The sequence below is a fragment of the Marmota marmota genome, unplaced genomic scaffold, assembly GCF_001458135.2.
Source record: "Marmota marmota marmota unplaced genomic scaffold, marMar, whole genome shotgun sequence".
Classification (NCBI taxonomy): domain Eukaryota; kingdom Metazoa; phylum Chordata; class Mammalia; order Rodentia; family Sciuridae; genus Marmota; species Marmota marmota.
Window position 1 is genome coordinate 924614 of NW_026000141.1, and position 20219 is coordinate 944832.

The 20219-nt window shown below is 44.2% G+C and overlaps 1 protein-coding gene across 13 annotated transcripts in view; it reads right to left on the reverse strand.

Annotated features, from left to right (window-relative positions):
• The window catches only part of Znf10 (zinc finger protein 10), a 32927-nt gene extending 13332 nt beyond the window's left edge, over positions 1-19595 (reverse strand). For 4 of the 13 annotated variants that reach the window (XM_048785837.1, XM_048785834.1, XM_048785836.1 and 1 more), the window contains exons 1-6: positions 19296-19591; positions 18123-18257; positions 12323-12477; positions 11527-11604; positions 6681-6807; positions 6288-6380 (exon numbers count right to left, since the gene is read on the reverse strand). In XM_048785837.1, coding sequence (XP_048641794.1) covers positions 6288-6380; positions 6681-6807; positions 11527-11559 — 253 coding nt within the window. In that variant the 5' untranslated portion in view covers positions 11560-11604; positions 12323-12477; positions 18123-18257; positions 19296-19591. Of the gene's footprint in view, positions 1-6287; positions 6381-6680; positions 6808-11166; positions 11398-11526; positions 11605-12322; positions 12478-18122; positions 18258-18548; positions 18571-19295 lie in introns of those variants that run through there. The other 9 variants (XR_007341489.1, XR_007341490.1, XM_015505593.2 and 6 more) reach the window with 6 other exon arrangements.
• Positions 19596-20219: the final 624 nt, after the last annotated feature.

Consider the following 20219-nt stretch of genomic DNA (forward strand, 5'->3'; position numbering starts at 1 on the left):
CATTGGCTCCTAATTCAATATGACTGGTGAGCTTATAAAAGAAAAGACCCAGAAACAGACGTGAGTGGCCACCACACGGAGTGGTTCACCACAAGCTCGGGAGCCCCTGGCTGTGAGGCGCTAGAAGAGGCAGGAAGAACCCTCTCCTAGAGGTCTGACATGCCCCTGGAGGCACCTTGATTTTGAACTTTTAAGCCTCCAGAACCATAAGCAGTAAAGTTCAATTTTAAATCACCTGGTTTCTGGTTCAATTTGAGCATCCCTTATCCAAAATCCTTAAGACTCAAAAGAATTTTGAATTTTGGATTTTTTCATATGTTAGAATATAAACATGTACATAACAAAATATTTTGGGGATGGGACTATGCCTAAAAACAAAAGTCACTTATGTTTCATATATACCTTACACACACAGCCTGAAGACAATTTTGTACTATATATAAATACATACATAGGTACATAGATAGATCTATACATAGATCTATACATATATACATATTTTATATAAATCTATATATGTATACATATATGTGTATGTGAGTGTGTATGTATGTATGTGTGTATATGTGTGTGTATATGTGTATATGTGTGTGTGTGTGTGTGTGTATACACACACACACACCAGAGATTAAACCCAGGGGCACTTAACCACTAAGCCATATCCTCAACCTTTTTATTTTTTTACTATGAGACAGGGTCTCACTAAATTGCTTAGGGCTTTGCTAAGTTGCTGAAGATGGCTTTGAACTTGCAATCCTCCTGCCTCAGCCTTCTGAGCCAATAAATTACAGGTGTGTGCACAGTGCCTAGCACACAATATTTTTAATAATGTTGTGCATGAAACAAAGTTTGGATACACTGAACCATCAGAAAACAAAGGTGTCCGGGAGGCCAAAGCAGGAGTATATCCAAGTTCAAGGTCAGCCTGGGAAACTTAGCAAGACCCTACCTTGAAATGAAACACAAAAGGGCTGGGGACATTGGGACTGAGGTTGTGGCTCATTGGTAGCATTCTTGCCTAGCATGCATGAGGCACTAGGTTCAATTCTCAGCACCACATACAAGTAAATAAAATAAAGGTCCATCAACAACTAAAAAAAAAATTTAAATAAAAGGGCTGGGGACATAGCTCTGTGGTGGAGAAGGGAAGGGAAGGAAGAGAGAAAGCAGGGAAGTAAGCACAGATGACCGTCTCCACACCCTGGGGACACCTATGGCTGCTTGGCACTACCACTGTCCTGACTGAATCTGTGCTACAGCAATCATTTTCTTACACTTACTCACACATAAGGACTTAAGAGTGAAAAATACAACATGTCAATAACACAGTAAAAAAGAACAAAAACAAAAAGGTGCAGGCACTGTGCACATGGCGACCGCCTACTAAACTCCCTGGAAAACATTCCACACCCATCTCTGTTCCCTACTACCAGCACTTGCTCTGCTCATTCTTCAGTGATCTACAGCACTACGGACCCAAGGCGAGGCTGGAGTGATGCAGTCACATTTAGGGAAAGGACATAGCACAAACACTGTTTCTGAAGAGTCTCAGCAAGACAAGCAGCTCGATTACCAAGGAAGAACTAAGGCTTGCAAGAAACCAGTGCAGCTTCCCCAAGGTGACTTGAGCCACTGGAGCAAAATCCTTATGAAATCAATCAGAAATACATTCCTGGCAATCCATGCCTTTTTATTGGCATAACAATGGCCTGGCAAGAAACCGGCTCCTTTAAAAAAGGGAGTACTAGAGCTTTCCTCACTTGCAGCAGGTATGCAGGGCGCTGGGCAAGCTGCTTATCAACACATTCCAGCCTTGGTTCTGTTGGTTCCTGGGTCCTGCGGGGGCTTCTCATGGGGATAGTAGCATGACAGACTTGTTCTGGCACCAGGATAGTGACAGCTTCCACCAGTGCCAACCTTGGCCAGCTCTTCTGTGAATGTCCCCCTGCTTGGGCATCAGTAGATGCTTTATCACTGCCAATCTTTAAAATATATAGCTGTCTTTTCTTAATTTCTGCAACCAACCATGAATATCCAGTTCCCCTGGATTTTCAGTTTACTGAGTTGAGCACACTGTCATGTAGCATATGCTCACTGATACTGATCATCTTTTGGATTCTTCTGATGTACTGCAGACAATTTAATTTTTAGTTCATGCATTTTAAGTTTTCTTTCTATTTTTCAAGGTTTTTCCTTCTTTTCATCACTTCCAGCATGGCGTTCACCAGTCTATCCTTCTGTCCCTTCAGGTCATTCCAACAACGTATTTTTCTGTAATATGTTTCACATTTGAACTGCTGTTCAATTTCTCAGGCAGCACCTTTTGTGCTACAGAAAGACACAAATGCTTGGGGGGCTGGGGATACAGCTCAGTTGGTATAGAGCTTGACTTGCATGCAGTAGGCCCTGGGAAGAAGAAGAAGAAGAAAGAAGAAAGAAGAAAGAAGAAAGAAGAAGAAGAAGAAGAAGGAAGAAGGAAGAAGCAGAAGAAGCAGCAGCAGCAGGAAAAAGAAGCAGCAAGAAGAAGCAGCAAGAAGAAAGGAGGAGGAGGAGGAGGAGGAGGAGGAATAAACAGTGGAAAGATACAAATGCTTACACTTTTTCTTATCACCATTATCAACAGGGGCATCTGCAGGCCTTTTTGACATCTGAAGTCCTTTACACCACAGTCCAGAGAGTAAAGAAGACATAGAGTATACAATGGGCACATATCTTGGCCTCATGTGGGGAACTGGAAACCTGCCATTCATTATCCATATAACACACATCTTACTGCACTCTTTGAGCATGCTTGTGTAAGGAACACAGGCACACCTAGAAAAGGTACACCACAGCTGAGTGGGCTAGGAGTCTTTGCTTCCCTTGGGGACTGAATAAATTGTATCACATTCCTTCATATTGACAACAACACGCAGTACACCAAGTAACTCTACACTTTTGACATCATGTCAGTGCTCAGAAAGTCTGGGTTTTATCAGGTGGGTGCAATGTGCACACCTGTAATCCTACCTACTTGGGAGGCTGAGGCAGGACGAATACAAGTTCGAGGTCTGTTGAGAGCCACGGCCCAGTCAGAATGACGCCTGGCATTTGCCAGAGGGAATGTTTGAAAGGTGACCAGCAAACCATTGAGATGATGATTTGAGTTAAGCTATATATAATTGCTGTGATGCTGGATTGATTGTATTGTATATTTGACCTTTACTGTCGGGCAATAGGGAGGCTCTTGCTGCCTCGGGCGCCTGCTACTTTGGAGTTCTCCAGGGGATTCCTGGAGAGTTCCTATTGGTTGGGGAAGTGTCGGAGGAGGGATTTCCGGTGGGTGGGTGGGTGGTGTTTGGAGGGTTCGGGCAATAAAGGAGTTCCTGTTTTGAACCTACAAGTGCCTCGTGGTGGCTTAGTTATTTTGTGCCCAGCCAGACTGCAGCAGAGGTCAGCCTGGACAACTAATTGAGACCCTGTCTCAAAATTTAAAAAGGGCCAGGGATGTAGCTAGGTGGTAGAGCACCCCTAGGTTTAATCCCCAGGACTGGGGGTGTTGGGAAAACATATAACGGCAGCAGCACCCCAGAGAAAAACCCCAGCATGGCGTCTAACGACCCTCTTTCTCCTCTTTGTTTATTTCACTGGCGCGAAACTTCTCCTGTTTCTTTCACTGGCACGAAATGTTCCAATGTTCAAACCCTGCTGGTGGGAAGCCTTAGCCCCAATTAAAATTAACTTCTTGGGCTCCGGAACTGACATATGGAAGAGCTTGCCAATAAACGGGCGACCTGTTATCTACCTCAGCCCTGCGACCTCTCCTTAGACCTATATAAACACACAGCCTTTTGTAATAAAGTGGAAACCTCTTTGGTGATCTGTGTCGTGTGGTGCGGCGTCTTCCAGTCTTACAGGGGGGAGAAAAAGAGTTTCAGGTTTTAGAGTAGTTTGGATCTCAACTTTCCAGATTAGATGCTCAACTTGTACTTTTTCATGGCAGCTTTAGGAAACAAACACAAGCAACATGATCTCTGTGCCCAGCCAGTTCCCTGGGTGACTTCTTTTTAAACGCCCACTCCAATATCTTCATTTTCATGACCATTAGAGTTCCTAGTTTCTATTCTGCCCTGATGATTCTTGGTCCCCTTTCCATTACCCAAGGCATCAGAGAAACTCAGAGTGGCTTTTCAAACTACAAATGGCAACTGCAAGACTCTAAAATGGACATTGATGTGAAGGGGCTGCACACTGGTAAAGAAGAGTCTGAGTGTGGTGTCTGAGCATGAGTGGGGTGCTCTCCATCACCAGTGTCCTAGAAACCCTGACTTACCAGGAAACACTGTTACGCAAATACATCACCATCAAACTGCAGCACCTGTCAGTCAACATTTCTAAAGCATCGTTCATTACACTGATGGTTTTGATGATGAAGTTCATTAAGTCTTGTAGATTTATTTAAATTCCATGTGTTTGATAACATGGAGTTTCAATATTTCATTTGACAACATTATCAATAGACATATAAATTATTTTATCAACAAATATCTAAACTGCTCAGTCTAGTTAATGACTGATATTTTTGGAAACTTGTCAGTTAACATCTAGGAAAACTTGCTGAATGAATGAACACAAAATAAAAGAAATAAGAAAAGAAAGGAAGAAAATAGAAAAAAGCTTTCCTCCCAGGCCCAAAGCAGTTGACTGATCAAGTTCTTACAAGTGAGCCAAAGCAATCCTCAGTGAGAAAAGTGAAGCCGGAGGCATCATAATACCAGACCTTAAATTATACTACAGAAACAAAAACCAGCATGGTATTGGCACCAAAACAAACATGAAGACCAATGGAACAGAATAGAAGACATAAGAGACAAACCCACATAAATATAGTCATTTCTCATACTAGACAAGGTCCCATAAACACACATTGGAGAAAAGATAGCCTCTTCAACAAATAGTGCTGGGGAAATGGGAAATCCACATGTAACAGAATGAAATTGAATCTTTATATCTCACCCTGCACAAAACTCAACTCTGCATGAATCAAGGACCTAGGCATTAGACCAGAGATCCCCATTCCTACTATAAGAAAAAGCAGGCCCAAATTTCCATTATGTTGACTTAGGAACTGAATTCCTCAATGAGACTCCCAAAGCACAAGAAGTAAAATCAGGAATCAATAAATGGGATGGTATCAAACTTAAAAGCTTCTTCACAGCAAAGGAAACAAACTAGAACATGAAGAGAGAGCCAACAGAATAGGAGAAAATCTTTGCCACCTGCACATCAGAGCATTAATCTCCATGATATATAAAGAACTCAAAAAACTTAACACCAAAAACACACATAACTCAATCAATGAATTCATAGGACTCGTAAGACTCAAATATTGAGGCACCGGAAATGGCTTCCAGGTGTGCACATCAGGTACTGGTGAAGAGGTGGAGAAACAGTTCTTTCCAATGTGACAGGAATCTAATGGGACTGGGAAATTAATGTCCCCTGAGAGCCCACGTAGAGCCCCTTGCATGTGCGCTGGCCCTCTGTGTGGCGAGAAGCACTGTACCTGCAGCATGACTCTGACAGCAACACATGAGATGCACTGAGCTCAGAGCACAGAAAAAAGACCACTGACTGAGAACACAGGGGTGGGGAGCTGGGAGACAACTTTCTATTTTTTTAACTCAGAAGGCCAATTTCCCAGAAATACACAGGGAATCGGGAAAATAAATTACCTTTGGAAGCTACACAACAATTTTCATTTTAGGGATACTAACATTAAAATGAAATATGAGTAAGTTGAAAAACATTAAATACGGATCTATAGTGGGAAAAGTGGTTCAAGAACAACACTTCTGGAATGGAGGGAGCCAAGCCAGCAGGAGCCTGCGAGCCTCCGGAGCAGCTTACAAATGGCTGGAAACAAATGCTCAGAACACTAGCAGGGGACAGCTCCACTGGCCAGCTCACAGAGAAGAGCTGAGCTCTGTGGAGGGGCCACAGGAGAAAGAGTCAGGGAGATGAAAAAATTACCCCATGGTAAGTGGAGCTCATGGTAATAATCCCCAAACAGGAGCAGGGCTGAGCAAGGTGTGCCACAGGAAGACAGTTTTAGTGAAGCAGTCAGAAACCTTGGTCTCTGCAAGCCAACGCAAGCAAGCCTGCCAGGAATGCAGAACAACTGGAGGCAGGAGACTTTAGCACTCTCTCAGAAAGGAGGACCTATGAGGAGAGCCTGAGCCTATCTCGAGGCTGTGCCCCCTCAGGCCATGTGGACATCACTGTGGCAGCTCCTGCCTGGTGCTCACCTGGACACAACTCTTGAACTGCCCTCTCCACCAGCCAGGGCTCTTCCCCTTTCTCCAACTGCAGGATCACCTCTGGTTTAGGAAGCTGGTGCCCTGTTCAGGGAAAGAACAAGGCCCAGGTAAACACAGGAGAGCTCTAAAGTAGACAGAGAAGAACCCTAGTTAAACCCACCCCAACCCTTCCACAGCACTGGGGCTACAAGGAGTTAGCAAAAGAAATATGCATTTTTTTAAATTAGCAATTTTTCCCCACAAAAGTGGGATACAAAGACCCTACTCTATGCCCCAAAGGAAGCAGGTAACTGAACCCAAGCCCACAGGGTCTGTAGCCACTAAGCAATGAAAAGCCAAAATCACCACAGTGAGTAGTTTTCAAGCACAGGTTAGTCTTACCCAACGACACCAGGTTCTCATAGTTCTCCAACATCACATCTTTGTACATGACCTGCTGAGCTGGGTCTAGCAGCTGCCACTCCTCTCTAGTGAAGTCCACAAGCACATCCTTGAAGGTCACCAGTGTCTACAAAATCAACCAAATCTTCACTGAGCCGGATTAATATATTTGCCCTCCCTTTGGATCCTGGCAAAGGGAGGCTGCCTGCACTGAGTGGGGAGAGGATGGACCAACTCGCTCTAGGAACTAGCAGTATTTATTTTGAGGTATCTGGGTCAAGTCTCCCAAGGAATGGATCTTAGGTAGTTACTATCCAAAAGCAAAGTCTGTGTCATGCTTTAGATTAGAAACAAACATCTTTATTTAAACCAAGTTTATTTAAAACAACTATGGAAGGGAAAATCAGACACCAGAAGTTAACCCGTTTATACCTAAATTCAAGGCAAGAAAATAGGGAGGAAAGTAGAGATCGAGCACACTGCATGGCTCAAGAGGCGCATCACTCAAGCCATGTCTCATGACCCCAAATAATCACCCAGAACATTTTCCCTCAACACTGATAGGCATAAAAAAGGAGAAGAAAGTTATCCTTTAGTAGTAGCAAAACAATTTAATGAAGGAAACAAGATATACAAACGTAAAGACTGTACTAGCTTCATCAAAAAGAAGTGTTGATTATATGTAGAAAAACTATCTATTTGGAGCTTGGCACAGCAGCACACACCTGCAATTCCAGCAGCTCGAGAAGCTGAGGCAGGAGGATCTCAAGTTCAAAGTCAGCCTCAGTCATTTAGTGAGGCTCTAAGCAACTTAGTGAGACCCTGACTCAAAATAAAAATAAAAAGGGCTGAGGATGGGCTTAGTGGTTAAGCTCCTCTGGGTTCAATCCCTGTTACCAAAGGGGACAAAAAAATCTACTTGAATGAAGAATATATGCCTGTTTTTAAATGCTGAAAGAAATGTCAAAACAAGATTTCTTTTTTTTTTTTTTTTTTTTGGTATTACTGGGGATAGAATCCAGGGTTTCACACATGCTAGGCAAGTGCTCTGCCACTGAGCTACACTCCCAGTTCTTTTTGTAAATTTTTCTCTTGATATAAGATCTTGCTAAGTTGCACAGGCTGGCGCTGATCCTCCAGCCTCAGCCTTCTGAGTACCTGGGATCACAGGAATGTGCCACTGTGCCTGGCTAAGCCAGAATTTTTTCATCTAATGGAAATATCTTTCAGAAATGCCAAGAAATATACATTTTGAAATGAAGTAAAACCAACAAAGTTTGTTGTCAGAAGATCTGCCCTAAAAGATGTGCTACAAGATATTCTTCAGGCAAAAAGTGAATAACGCTGAAGAGAAAACTGAAATCTTAGAAATGAAGGATGAACCACAAAAACAGTATATATCTGGGTATCACGGGTTTCTTTCTTTTTTTAATATTTTTTTTAGTTGTAGTTGAACACAATACCTTTATTTTATTTATTTATTTTTTCATATGGTGCTGAGGATCAAACCCAGCAACTCCCATGTGCTAGGCAAGCTCTATACCTCTGAGCCACAACCCCAGCCCAGTGTCATGGGTTTCTTCCCTTAAACTCAAAAATATATGGGATATAGAGGAAGGAGCACATATAACAATAATGCACATTTCCAAAAGCTAGAAGAAAGGATTTTCAAAGTTTTCACTATAAAGAAATTATAAGTGTTTCAGAAGATAAATATGTTTAAGATCACTTAAACATTACACAATATAGATGTGAATTGAATATTATATGATACCAATTAACATGTACAAGTTTTATGTACTGGTTTAAAAACTATTTTAAAAACATTAAACTTATAATTATAAAAAAGTATATATATGGTAGTTGAAAGCAAAGCTGCAACATTTTCCGGTGGGGTTTTTCAACATAAGTAAGGACACAAACACACATGCACACACACGCAATATGAACTGAAAGAGAGGAAAATCAAGGGATGCATGTGTTTAAAAGGCTTCCAGATTTTAGTTGAAGCGGTAAAAAAATTAAGTCTAGATTATAAAAGATTAGGTATGTACATTCTATTCTCTACAACAACCCTTTAAAAACACAAAAATGCAATGTTAAAGAGTCAAAATATAAATTAAAATGAAATACTAAAAAACACCCATGTAAAGGCAGCATGGGGGTGGGATGGGGAATATGCAGAAAACACAACGACACATTTAAATTCAAGCACATTAATATCAACAGTCAGGGGCTGGGGCTGGGGCTCAGTGGTAGAGCGCTCACCTAGCACATATGAGGCACTGGGCTCGATCCTTAGCACCACATAAAAATAAATAAATAAAATAAATGTGTTGTGTCCATCTACAACTAAAAAAAAAGAAAATTTCTTTTTAAACTCAACAGTAGGGGCTGGGGATGTAGCTCAGTGGTAGAGCACTTGCCTCACATGCATGAGGCCCTGGGTTCAATCAACACCATGTAAAAGTAAATAAATAAAAATAAAGATATTGTGTCCATCTGTAACTAAAAATATATATATATTTTGTAAAAACTCAACAGTAAGTAAACAGACTAGTTAAAAACTGAGCAGAAAAAACTAAAACTTTTCACCAAAAATGGTAAATACTCATATGAAAAGATGACCAAGGGTTGTGGCTCAGTGGCAGACCACTTGCCTAGCATGTGTGAGGCACTGAGTTCGATTCTCAGCACCACGTATCAATAAATAAAATAAAGGTCCATTGACAACTAAAAAAAATTTTTTTTAAATGCCCAAGGTCATAATTCATTAGGGAAATGGAAACTAAAACCATAGCAAGACAGCAGACACCTATTAGGAAGGGTAAAGTTTCAAACCAAACACCGGTGAGGATGTAGAGTGACTGCTGCTCTCCACTGTGGAATGGAAAATGCCTCACTTTGGGAAAATGCTGCTCACATTTCCTCAAGTTAAAGTTACTTGCACCACATAGCCGATGTCATCTGGCTGTCACTCTAACAGAATACATGGGTAATCAACAACAAAAAGGTTTGTTTGGGCTCCCACTTCTGGAGGTCTTAGGCCATGCCAGTTGGCCCTGGGGCAGCACCATGCATTGTAGCAGGAGTCTGTGGCAGTAGGGACCTATTCACATTATGGCCAGGTAAGTGCAAGGAAGAGAGGGCCAGAGACAGAGGCCCACAATTCCCTGAGAGGGGCTACCCCAATGCCTAGGGACCTACAGGCCTACAGGCCCCTCCTCTTAAAAGTGCAACTGCCCCCAACACACCAAGCCAGAGAACAAGTCAACACAGGGCCTCTGGGAATACCTAACCTGCCATTCTCTTGGCTAAATACTAGGAGAATGAAAACAGGCTCACACCAAAACCTACATGCGAATGTATAAAAACCGGTAAAGGGCTTTATTGAAAGCTGCTCCAAACTGGAATTAACCTAAATGTCCTTCAATAGAAAATATAAAAACAATGTTTATGCCCTTCTTCTCTGATGTATCAAACTACTTTTTCTACTATTTCTGTGGAAATTTCTGTGGAAATTTCCATAATAAGCAAGGGAAAGCCAGGCACGGTGGCACACACCTGTAATCCCAGTGGCTTGGGGGCTCTAAGGCAGGAGGATCATGAGTTCAAAGCCAGCCTCAGCAAAAGCAAGATGTTAAGCAATTTAGTGAGACCCCGCCTCTAAATAAAATTCAAAACAGGGCTGGGAATGTGGTTCAGTAGTCTAGTACCCCTGAGTTCAATCCCCAGTACCAAAAGAGAGAGAGGGAGGGAGGGAGGGAGGGAGGGGGAGGGGAAAAGATAAAGCCATAGTGATTTCTTATTAACTCACTTTTCAGCAACACAGCCTAGCTTCTCATTCTCAGTAGCACAATTGACATGCAAGCCCCTCAGCTCAATCAGCTTGCCAGTTACTGACCTGTGTCTGTTCTGCCGGGCCTTTCCTGAGGGCCTGCAGCGACAGGCACAAGGTCCACACTGCCCACTCTCCCCTCAGAGTTCTTCAAACAGGCCATGCTTTCTCAAAACTCTGGGTACTCACAAATCCACTTCCTTCACTTCCTTCACGCTTAGGCGGATAATCATAAATGACTTTTTTTTTTTGTAGTTGTAAATGGACAGAATGCCTTTATTTTGTTTATTTTTATGTGGTGCTGAGGATCAAACCCAGTGCCTCACACATGCTAGGTAAGTGCTCTGCCACTGAGCCACAGCTCCAGCCCCATAAATCATTCTTAATGTCTTGGTGTGAATGTCATTTCAGCAAGTTTTCTCCTGAACCTTAAAATTATTTAAATCTCCTTGTGTTCTATGCATACACCAAACTCCTGCCCAGAGCATTTACTGGGCAAGGAACATCTGTTCTGCTCCTGACTGCTCCCCAGATCACCTGTCTACGCCCACATAAAGGATGCAACCAGGCTGCTCTGCTCCTAGATGGTGCATCCCCCTGAGCACTCTGTGCTGTGCCTTGGTGGAGTTTTCTCTCTTTGATAATTACCTGTGCTGCCCTGAGATCCTTCAAACAGGAGATCCCCAAGGATGAATTCACACAACCAGCATCACACCAGAACAGCCAGGACCAAGGAAGCCTGTGTGAGGCACCAACACTCTACTTCTTCTGTGGGTTTAATGACTGGTGTGGATGAAAGAGCATTCCACCATCTGGGTCCAGCTCCAGCCCAGCTGTTCCACCTGTGTTTGTTTTGTATTAAAGGAAACAAACCTACATCTACAAACAAAGGAGACAAAACACTCCTGGTCTCCTGGATGCAAACTCCTACGCCCCTGGGCACAGGGCATCAGAATCTTGGTATAGAGGGGTTCCCAACTGGGCAACAAGGAAAGCAGCCCAACATACCTGGGACCAGGCAGGCAGTAATGCAGCCTCCATGCCCTCCTTGTTCTTGGCAACACTTTCCTGAGCAACAGGAGAGTCCTGAAAACCCAAGTTGGGGAAAAGAGAAACATGAGACAAGGTTGCTGACTCTTTAACTGTGCAAAGGTGTCAAAGACCCACCACACAGAAAAATAACACACAATGCCTGAAACTTCCCAAGATTACAGACGGGGTTACATAAAAGGGACCCCTTAACCTCTGGAGTACCATGCTAAAACTAATTCGGGACTGGATGGTTCTACCTACCACTACAGATCCTCTTTTGAGGTAAAAAAGCAATAAATAAACTGACCTAACATTCGCACTTTAGAAATAAGAAACAAGTTCCCTCCTGCTGGTCACAGAAGGAAGCAGAGGCCTGAAGCACCTGGAGGGAAGTGCATCATGGCCAGGAGTGCAGGCTCCAGGGAGCCAAGGGCAGCATCCGGCCCACAGCCTTCATGGAGGAGGGACAAGAAAATGAACCCTGCCACAGCCTCCAGAGGAGCACTTGGTCCTGTAGGCCCCTGAACTAGGCCTCTGGCAACCTTGCCACAGCCTCCAGAGGAGCACTTGGCCCTGCAGGCCCCTGAGCTAGGCCTCTGGCAACCCTGAGTTGAGGACACTGCCACGTTGAGCTGCTGGCCTGCAGAACTGTGAGCAGAGTGCTGTGTGAAGGTGCCAGGCACCTGGTACTTGTTACACAGTAACAAGAAACCCACATGGTCAACTTCTTCCTTGAGGGACTTAAACATTAAGGAGAACATCACACACATACCTATTTACCATCACCAGGCTGTTCACTCCTCCGCACAGGGCCAGCTCTCCATCTGCTCTAACGTCCTTCTCCCTGAAGGTGCTCTTCAACATTCGTGGTAAGGGATCTTGTGGTTGTAAATTCTCGCAGCAATTGCTGTGACGTCTTTACTGTACCTTTGGTTTTTTTAAATAGCTTTATTGAGATGCAACTCCTATACAATATAATTCACTCATTTAAAGTTTTCAATTCAATGACTTTTGGTATATTACATAATTTTAAAAATCGCGGTAAAATACAGATGACAATTTGCCACTGTAGCTGTGTTCCAGCACACAATTCAGTGGCGTTACACCCACGATGTTGTACAGCCATCACCACTAACTCCACAGCTTTTCATCACTCAAAACAGAAACTCCAATCTGTCGGGCAGTAGCTCCCCATCCTCCCTCTTCATGGCCCCTTACAACCTTTATCTACAAATTTGCCATTCTAGATAGTTCATGAAAGTAGAATCCACGGGGCTGGGGTTGTGGCTCAGTGGTAGAGCACTCGCCTGGCACGTGCAAGGCCCTGGGTTCGATCCTCAGCACCACATAAAAATAAACAAAATAAAGATATTGTGTCCAACTACACAATGTACTTTAAAAAAAAAAAGAAAGAAAGTAGAATCCAACAATATTTGCCATTTTGTCCAATTTATTTCATTTAGCATGAAGTTTTCAAAGCTCGCCACATTGCAGCATGTATCAGAACTCCATTCCTGCCAGGCACAGGAGCCACACCTGTTATCCCAACAACTCAGGAGGCTGAGGCTAGAGGATCACAAGTTCAGGACCAGCGTGGGCATCTTAGTGACATCTGTCTCAAAAAGTAAAAAGGGCTGGCATGTAGCTCAGTGGTACAGCACTCCTGGGTCAATCCCCAATACTATTTATAAAAAAGAACCTCATTCCTTTTTATTGACCGAATACTACTCTGTTACACATTCCACATTAACCCATTCATTTGCTGATGGACACTGGGCTGTTTACAACTTTCAGTTATTGTGAATAATGCTTCAGTGGACACTGGCAGACAAGTATCAATCCAAGTTCCCCTTTTCAATTTCTTTGAGAGTATACTCAGGGTCTTCTAGTGTTGTTTAGATTTTTTGTTGTTGTTTCCTTTTTTCAGTACTGGAGATAGAATTCACTAAGAACGTGCTAGGTTAAGAACTCTACCACCAAATTACATCCCCAGGACTGAATCTGGTGCACTTAAACCACAGAGCCACATCTCCAGCGCTTTTTTGAGACAGGGTCTCACTAAATTGCTGAGACTGGCCTCCAACTTGTGATCCTCCTGCCTCAGCCTCCCCAAGCCCATCTTTATTTTTTTGAGATGCAGTGTTGCTAAGTTACCCAGGCTGGCCTCAAACTTGGGATCCTACTTCAGCCTCCCGAGGAGCTGTTCATGTTTTTCTTCCTTACTCTCCTCTCCTTCAGTATAATGACCACAGCCCACATTATCACTTATCAACAGGGATCTGTTCTGACAACTGCATGTTAGGTGATCTTGTTACTGTGTGACCATCATAGACAACACCTAAGCAAACCTATGTGTAAAGCTGCTGCCAGCTTAGCCTAGCATGCCTTATATTCTTCACCTTTACAAGAAGGTATACTCTCTAAAATAACAATTAAAAAGAACAGCAAATCCATACTTAGCAAGGTCATTTATTACCAAGTCTCATGCACTGTACACATGCACATGCTACCTGCGTGTATGGTGCTGGGGTCAAACACAGTGTGGGGCCTTGCAAAAGGAAGGCAAGTGCTCTGCCCCCAAGTCACCCCCAGCCCACCTGCTGTGTCTCCAAGAGGTGCACTGTGTTGCCACCACAGTGGCACTAGGTTGTCCTATCATTAGACAACAGCCGTTTTCCAGCTCCATTGTATCACACTGTCCTATTTTTCGCTGTCATTGACTAAAACCTGCTTGTGGGGCACATACATGTTCACACAGTGGGCAAGCGGCCGTTGTCCACAGCTCAATAAAGCATTCCTTTTTTTCTTTCGGCTTCCTTTTCTTTCTGCATTTCACTTTGGACAGCTTTATTGCCATGCCTTTAAACTCATCAATCATTTCTCCTACAAGTCTGATGTGTTGTTAATCCACTGTATTTTCCTTTTAGATAATATAGATTTTTCTCTCTAGATTCTCGATGTAGTTCTTCTTTTATACCTCCTATTTCTCTTTAGTGTGGTTTTTTGATTTGTCTTGGTTTTTTTAAAATATGAAGGTGTACTCTCTAGAACAACAACAAAAAAAAAACAGTAAATATATAAAAGTCACTGAAACCAGGCACTTCTGCCACTGAGCTAACTTTCCCAGCCCTTGAGACAGGGTCTTGCTAAGTGGCTATGGGTGGCCTCAAGCTTGTGATTTTCCTGCCTGAGCCTCGAGTAGCGGGGATACAGGTGCATCACTGGCTTCTATGACCTTCTTGACAGTATGAAATGACTCTAACAGTTGCATTGCCCTCCTCTGCTGATTCCAGTGTCTGTGTCAATCTAGGTCAGTGTCACCTCATTACTGTCCTAATTAAGGGCCATGTTCTCCTCTTTGCGTGCTTTGTAATCTTTGGATGGCAGATGTTGTGGATTTTATTGCATTACATGCAATATAAATCTTGAGTGTTGTTTTAGGATGCAGTTTTTTTGGAAAGAGCTTGATCTTTCTGAGTCGTACTTTACAATCTGCTAGGAGGAGTCAGCAGTAGTTAGCATAGTGCTGAATATTTCCCACGACTGCAGCAAGACCTTCCTGATAGGCCCTGGTACGCTAGGAAGTAGTCTTCCCCTCCTTCCGGCCTGTGTAAACTTCAGGTACTATCCCTCTGGCCCCTTAGATGACCCTTTCCCTGGCTCAGGCAGTGTTCTCCAATGCATGTAATGACCTGTGCTTGTTGGACACTCAAGGAGGACCTCTGCAGACCTCCCCATTCACTCTGTTGCACTGTTCCTCTGCCAGCAGCGTCCTTCCCTTCCTTGACTCTTGACAAACCCTATCCACCCTGCAAGGTCATACAACCAATCCTTTCTGTGCCACAACCTCATTTCTCCAGGTAAATCTAGTGCTTCTTCCTCTTTGCCCCCACAGCTGCTAAGACAAGCAGCAACATGAACACACAGCCAGCTGTCCAAGGAAGAGGTCTGATATTAGGCTACAGGTCTCACTGTACCTGGTCCTGAACCCTTTGCCCAGCAAAGTGAGTAAGGATCAGTCACAACTTGTAGATGACGATAAAGGCAGTGAACACACTAGATGAAGACTCAGATGCGAGAGTGGGTGCTGTGTAAACTCTGGGTGGGTATTATCAGAGCACAGGCTCCTTTGAAAGAGCCACCGTCAGCAGGCCCAAGAAGTGGAATAAGCCCATGTGGCTCCTGTATTCCTTCACATCTGATGATGCCCCAAGTGCTCACAACACAGTAGGTCCATCCTAGGGGTTCCAGACCCACCCTCCCTCATGGATTTCACTTTTCACAATGTGAGAAGCAACCAAGGATGTGGAGCCTGCACAAAACCTGGTCTGGGTCTCAGAGTGGCTTGACAGGTAAAGATTGGCAGACAGCATGAAGAAAGGCCGACCCAGAAGACGTTGTGTGAGGCTGCTGGTGCATCCAGTGCAGGTGGCCAACAGCAGTAGAGACAGCAGGCAGTGTACACAGCCAGGCCCAGCCAGGCCAGGGCCCAAGAAGGCAATTCTCAGAAGTGTGGACTCCTCCCTAGGTGTTATCAGCCAGGAAACATCAGATTTGTGTCTTAAAAATGCTGTACCAGGGCTGGGGCTCCAAGGTAGGACACTTGCCTAGCATGTGTGAGGCACTGGGTTTGATTCCCAGCACCACATGTGAATAAATAAAGGTTCAATGATAATTTTAAAAATATTTTTTTAAATGCTATACCAGAGGGGCTAGGGTTGTGGCTCAGTGGTACAGCGCTCATCTAGCACGTGGAAAGCGCTGGGTTCGATCCTCAGCACCACATAAAAATAAATAAAATAAAAGTATTGTGTCCCCCTACAACTAAAAAAAAAAAAAGTTTTTAAAAACTTACTTCTTTGAACTGGGCNATATATAAATGTTATATTAGAGGTGGTTAAATGAAGGATCAGAAGAAAATACAAAGGCCGCAAAGAAGCCAGGCAGGAGGCTGACAGTTACTCAGAAAACGGGAACATGAATGAGGGCCACAACAGGGACATGGGGAGCAGAAAGTTCTGGGAGATGGGTATGTCCTGAACAATGATAGCTGTTGGGTGAGGATCGGCTCATGGCTGCTGCAGGTCCAAGTTGAGAACAGTGCATCAGAAGGAAGAGGTGCTACAGGAATGGAGAGATTGGTTTGCAACGCAGGGCGTGGGCCACAGAGAAGGCACATCTAGGAGGGTCACTTGAATGTGATATACCCTGATGTGATGTCTGCCTGCCATGTTTCTCTTCTATAATGTATACTCAAGTTGCCTGGCAACAGACCCCCACCTCTGTGGCCTTTTGTCAGGATTCAAAAGTAACTGTGGACTTCTGCTTTAAGACTCAGATGAAACAGACCAATGGAGAGGGGAGCCTAAGGGCAGTCACATGTCCCCACCAACAGCCCGACAGCATCACTCACATAACACCTGCTAAGGGACCAAGACACAGGCTGAAAATACGGCACACAACGAAAGACAACCCAAAGAATACACTGAAGGGCCATGATTAAACTATGGAGAAATCAACACGCAGAAAGCAAAGGAGAAAGAGAAGCGAAGCCCGTAGAGAAGAACTTTGACAATGAGAAGATACAGAAGGGGGAATTTCAAGGAGGGTAGGATCAAAATAGAGTTGGATAAATCAAGGGTGGAAATATATTAGATCAGTTGGATAAGGGTTCACTAAAGATTTGGGGAAAGCAGTTTCAATACACTGTTCCCATGATAGGAATGAGAAGTACGGAAATGGCAAAAGAAGAGAAATGGTAGCACTGGAAGATGTAATGGGGTCAATCAAGCGGACGTGAGTGTATGCAGGCAGGAAGGCGTGACAGACAAGGGGGCTGGCACTGGGAGGAGGAGGGGATGGGATACAAAGCTCTGATGAGAAAGCAGGCCTGCAGAGGAGGAGAGTGAGTCCTTGTATATGCCAGGAAGTCGGGATAGACGGCTTTTGACAGTTCCATAAAAACATTACATAGAACGAAAAGCTGTAAGCTGTGGATGAGAGAGATGGCACTGGCTATGAGCTCTGAGGAAGGTGACAGCCTGGGCCACATTGCAGTGGAGCAACAAAAACAGCTGGAAATGGCAAGCTGAGGCTGTGGAGAGTGTGCAGGTCACATCCGGCTACCTGGCTGTGATCTCTGGCAAGCTCACTGCCAGGCAAAGGAAAAGGCACATGACAGGATGAACCACGCAGGCTTGGCACAGCCAGGAGCAAGGACACGATGCCCAGTGTGAGAGGTGTCTGATCATAATACAACCTTCTCTGGGCACAAACACCAGCATCGGGGAAGGAGCTGACAGACTTGAGACAAACCTCTAAGAACCTCTAAGAACAGAATCGGGAGACTCAGACGTGACACGAACAGGAAAATAACAGGCGACAGGCAGGAGGAAGGATTTTAGAGTTTGAGGTTTCACGTACTATGTTGCTGGGATGATGAGAGGAAGATTGAGGCACAGCAGTGGAGGAATGTGCAGAGCCCCCAGGGTGAGAATGTCACCTATAAGGAAGGCTCCACTCATGTAAGAAAGTCCCAGAAAAACAACCCATAGAAGAAAGCTGTTCCAAACCTTCTATTTGCCGACATCCAGCAATACTTCTCTCTTGTTCTGGCTGCAGTAGCATAATGAGTCTTGGCCTTTGGGGAGCAGTCCCCCTTTCCTGGGTCACAGCAGAGAACTCCAGCCCATCTTCTTATTTGGTCACTGGTGTAGGAAACAAAACAAAGATGAGAGGCAATCCTGATGCTCTGGAATCCAAAAATCTTCCCAGTAAGACAATACACACCCATGAAAGGCAAAGGACAAGTCCCCAGCAAAAGCAAAGATCAAAGGCATTTGAGAAGCTCACATGAGTGCCTGAGGGCTTCCTAGCCAGTGGGCTCTTTTTAAGTGAGACCGGAAATGACACAAGGAAAGGTCTCATGCTGAATCATCACAGTAAATGCCATTCTACAGAGGACCTCTAAATTTTCAGAGAGATATTTTTATACCCACCACCTCCAGAAGGTAAAATCTTCTAGGAGTGAGAAACTAATGTGACTCCATTTTTTAAAAATAAATACATAACAGCAGGGCTGGGGATGTGGCTTAAGCGGTAGCGTGCTCGCCTGGCATGCGTGCGGCCCAGGTTCGATCCTCAGCACCACATACAAACAATGATGTTGTGTCCGCTGAAAAATAAATATTAAAATTCTCTCTCTTCTTTAAAAAAAAAAAAATACATAACAGCAGCTTCTACCTCAAGGCCTGTCCTAAGGAAGGGGGCGTGACCCTTGTCCTTGGAAAAACCCACAGAGCACTCGAGAGTACATACCCACCCTGCTGAGTTGTTTGTCTGTAAATAACAGGAGAGGTCTGCGGAGCCAGGTGTCCCTGACTCAGTTAGGCTAGGTGAGGACCCATGCAACCCTCCTAGCAACCTTCAATCAGCATAAGACAGGGAAATACCTGGAATGCCAGATGACCCCCAAATAGTTTATGGTGGTTGATAACATGTTGGGAAACATGTAATTTAGCACGTACACCCCTCGTGGCCTAAACCAATCAGTTCAAACGAACCCCCCTCTTGTACTAGCCAATCACCCCTACCCAACTTGTTCCTGCCAGTGAATATGCTAATCAATGTTAAGAGTTATTGTTTGATTTTCCCACGGTATGGAATGATTTGCTGTGTGATGTTGTGACGCAAAGAGTATCCCCCAAAACCTATAAAATCTCACTGAACAAAGGACCAGGACTCACTCCCTGAGACCGCTGCATCGGGAACGGTTGTGAGTCCAGGCTAGAGCTTGCAATAAAGACCCTTGTGTGCTTGCATTGGATTCGGCTCCTGGAGGTCTATTGGGGTCCCACGAATCTGGCATAACAAGAGACAAACATGACAAATCTTCAACATTTGGATGTAAATATTATAACAAAGCCTACATTTTCTACCAGATGTAGTCACCAAAAAAAGTATTGAAGCCAGGCACAGTGGCATACATCTGTGATCTCAGTGATTCAGGAGGTTGGGGCAGGAGGATCACAAGTTCAAGGTGAACCTGCCTTAAAAATTTTCAAAAGGACTATGGATGCAGCTATTTGACAGAGCACTTGCCTAGCATGTGTGAGGCTCTGGATTCAATCCCTAGTACTGCCCCCCTCAGCAAAAACATTTTGCTAATTTAATTTATAATCATTCTGTTTTTCTTCTGAATCATCGTCAAAGGACGGAGCCAGAAGACAAGGGGGCCAACCTTTGCACAGGAAACTCATATAAGGACAAAAGGCTATATTAACCAACCACCACCCAGTGGCTAAAAAGAGCACACACTTACTACCTAACAGCTCTGGTCTACATTAGTGTGTGGGTAGCGCTGCTCCTCCTGAGCCTCCTGGGGAAAATCCACTTCCTGCCCCTGCCAGCTGCCAGAGGCACCAGTTCCTCCACCACGCTACCAGCAACAACTACCAGCAGCACCCAGCTCTGTGCCTTTGTGCAAGTCACACCCTCCAGCTGTACCTTTGGCTTCCCTCTTCAGGACTCCTGTGATTAGCCCAGGCCCATCAGAATAATCCAGGGTAATTGTTCCCATCTTAAAGTCCTTTTGAATCACAATTCTTTTTCACCACTTAAGATTCAGGTTCTGGGGACATCTTTGGGGAGCCATTACTTTGCCTACCACA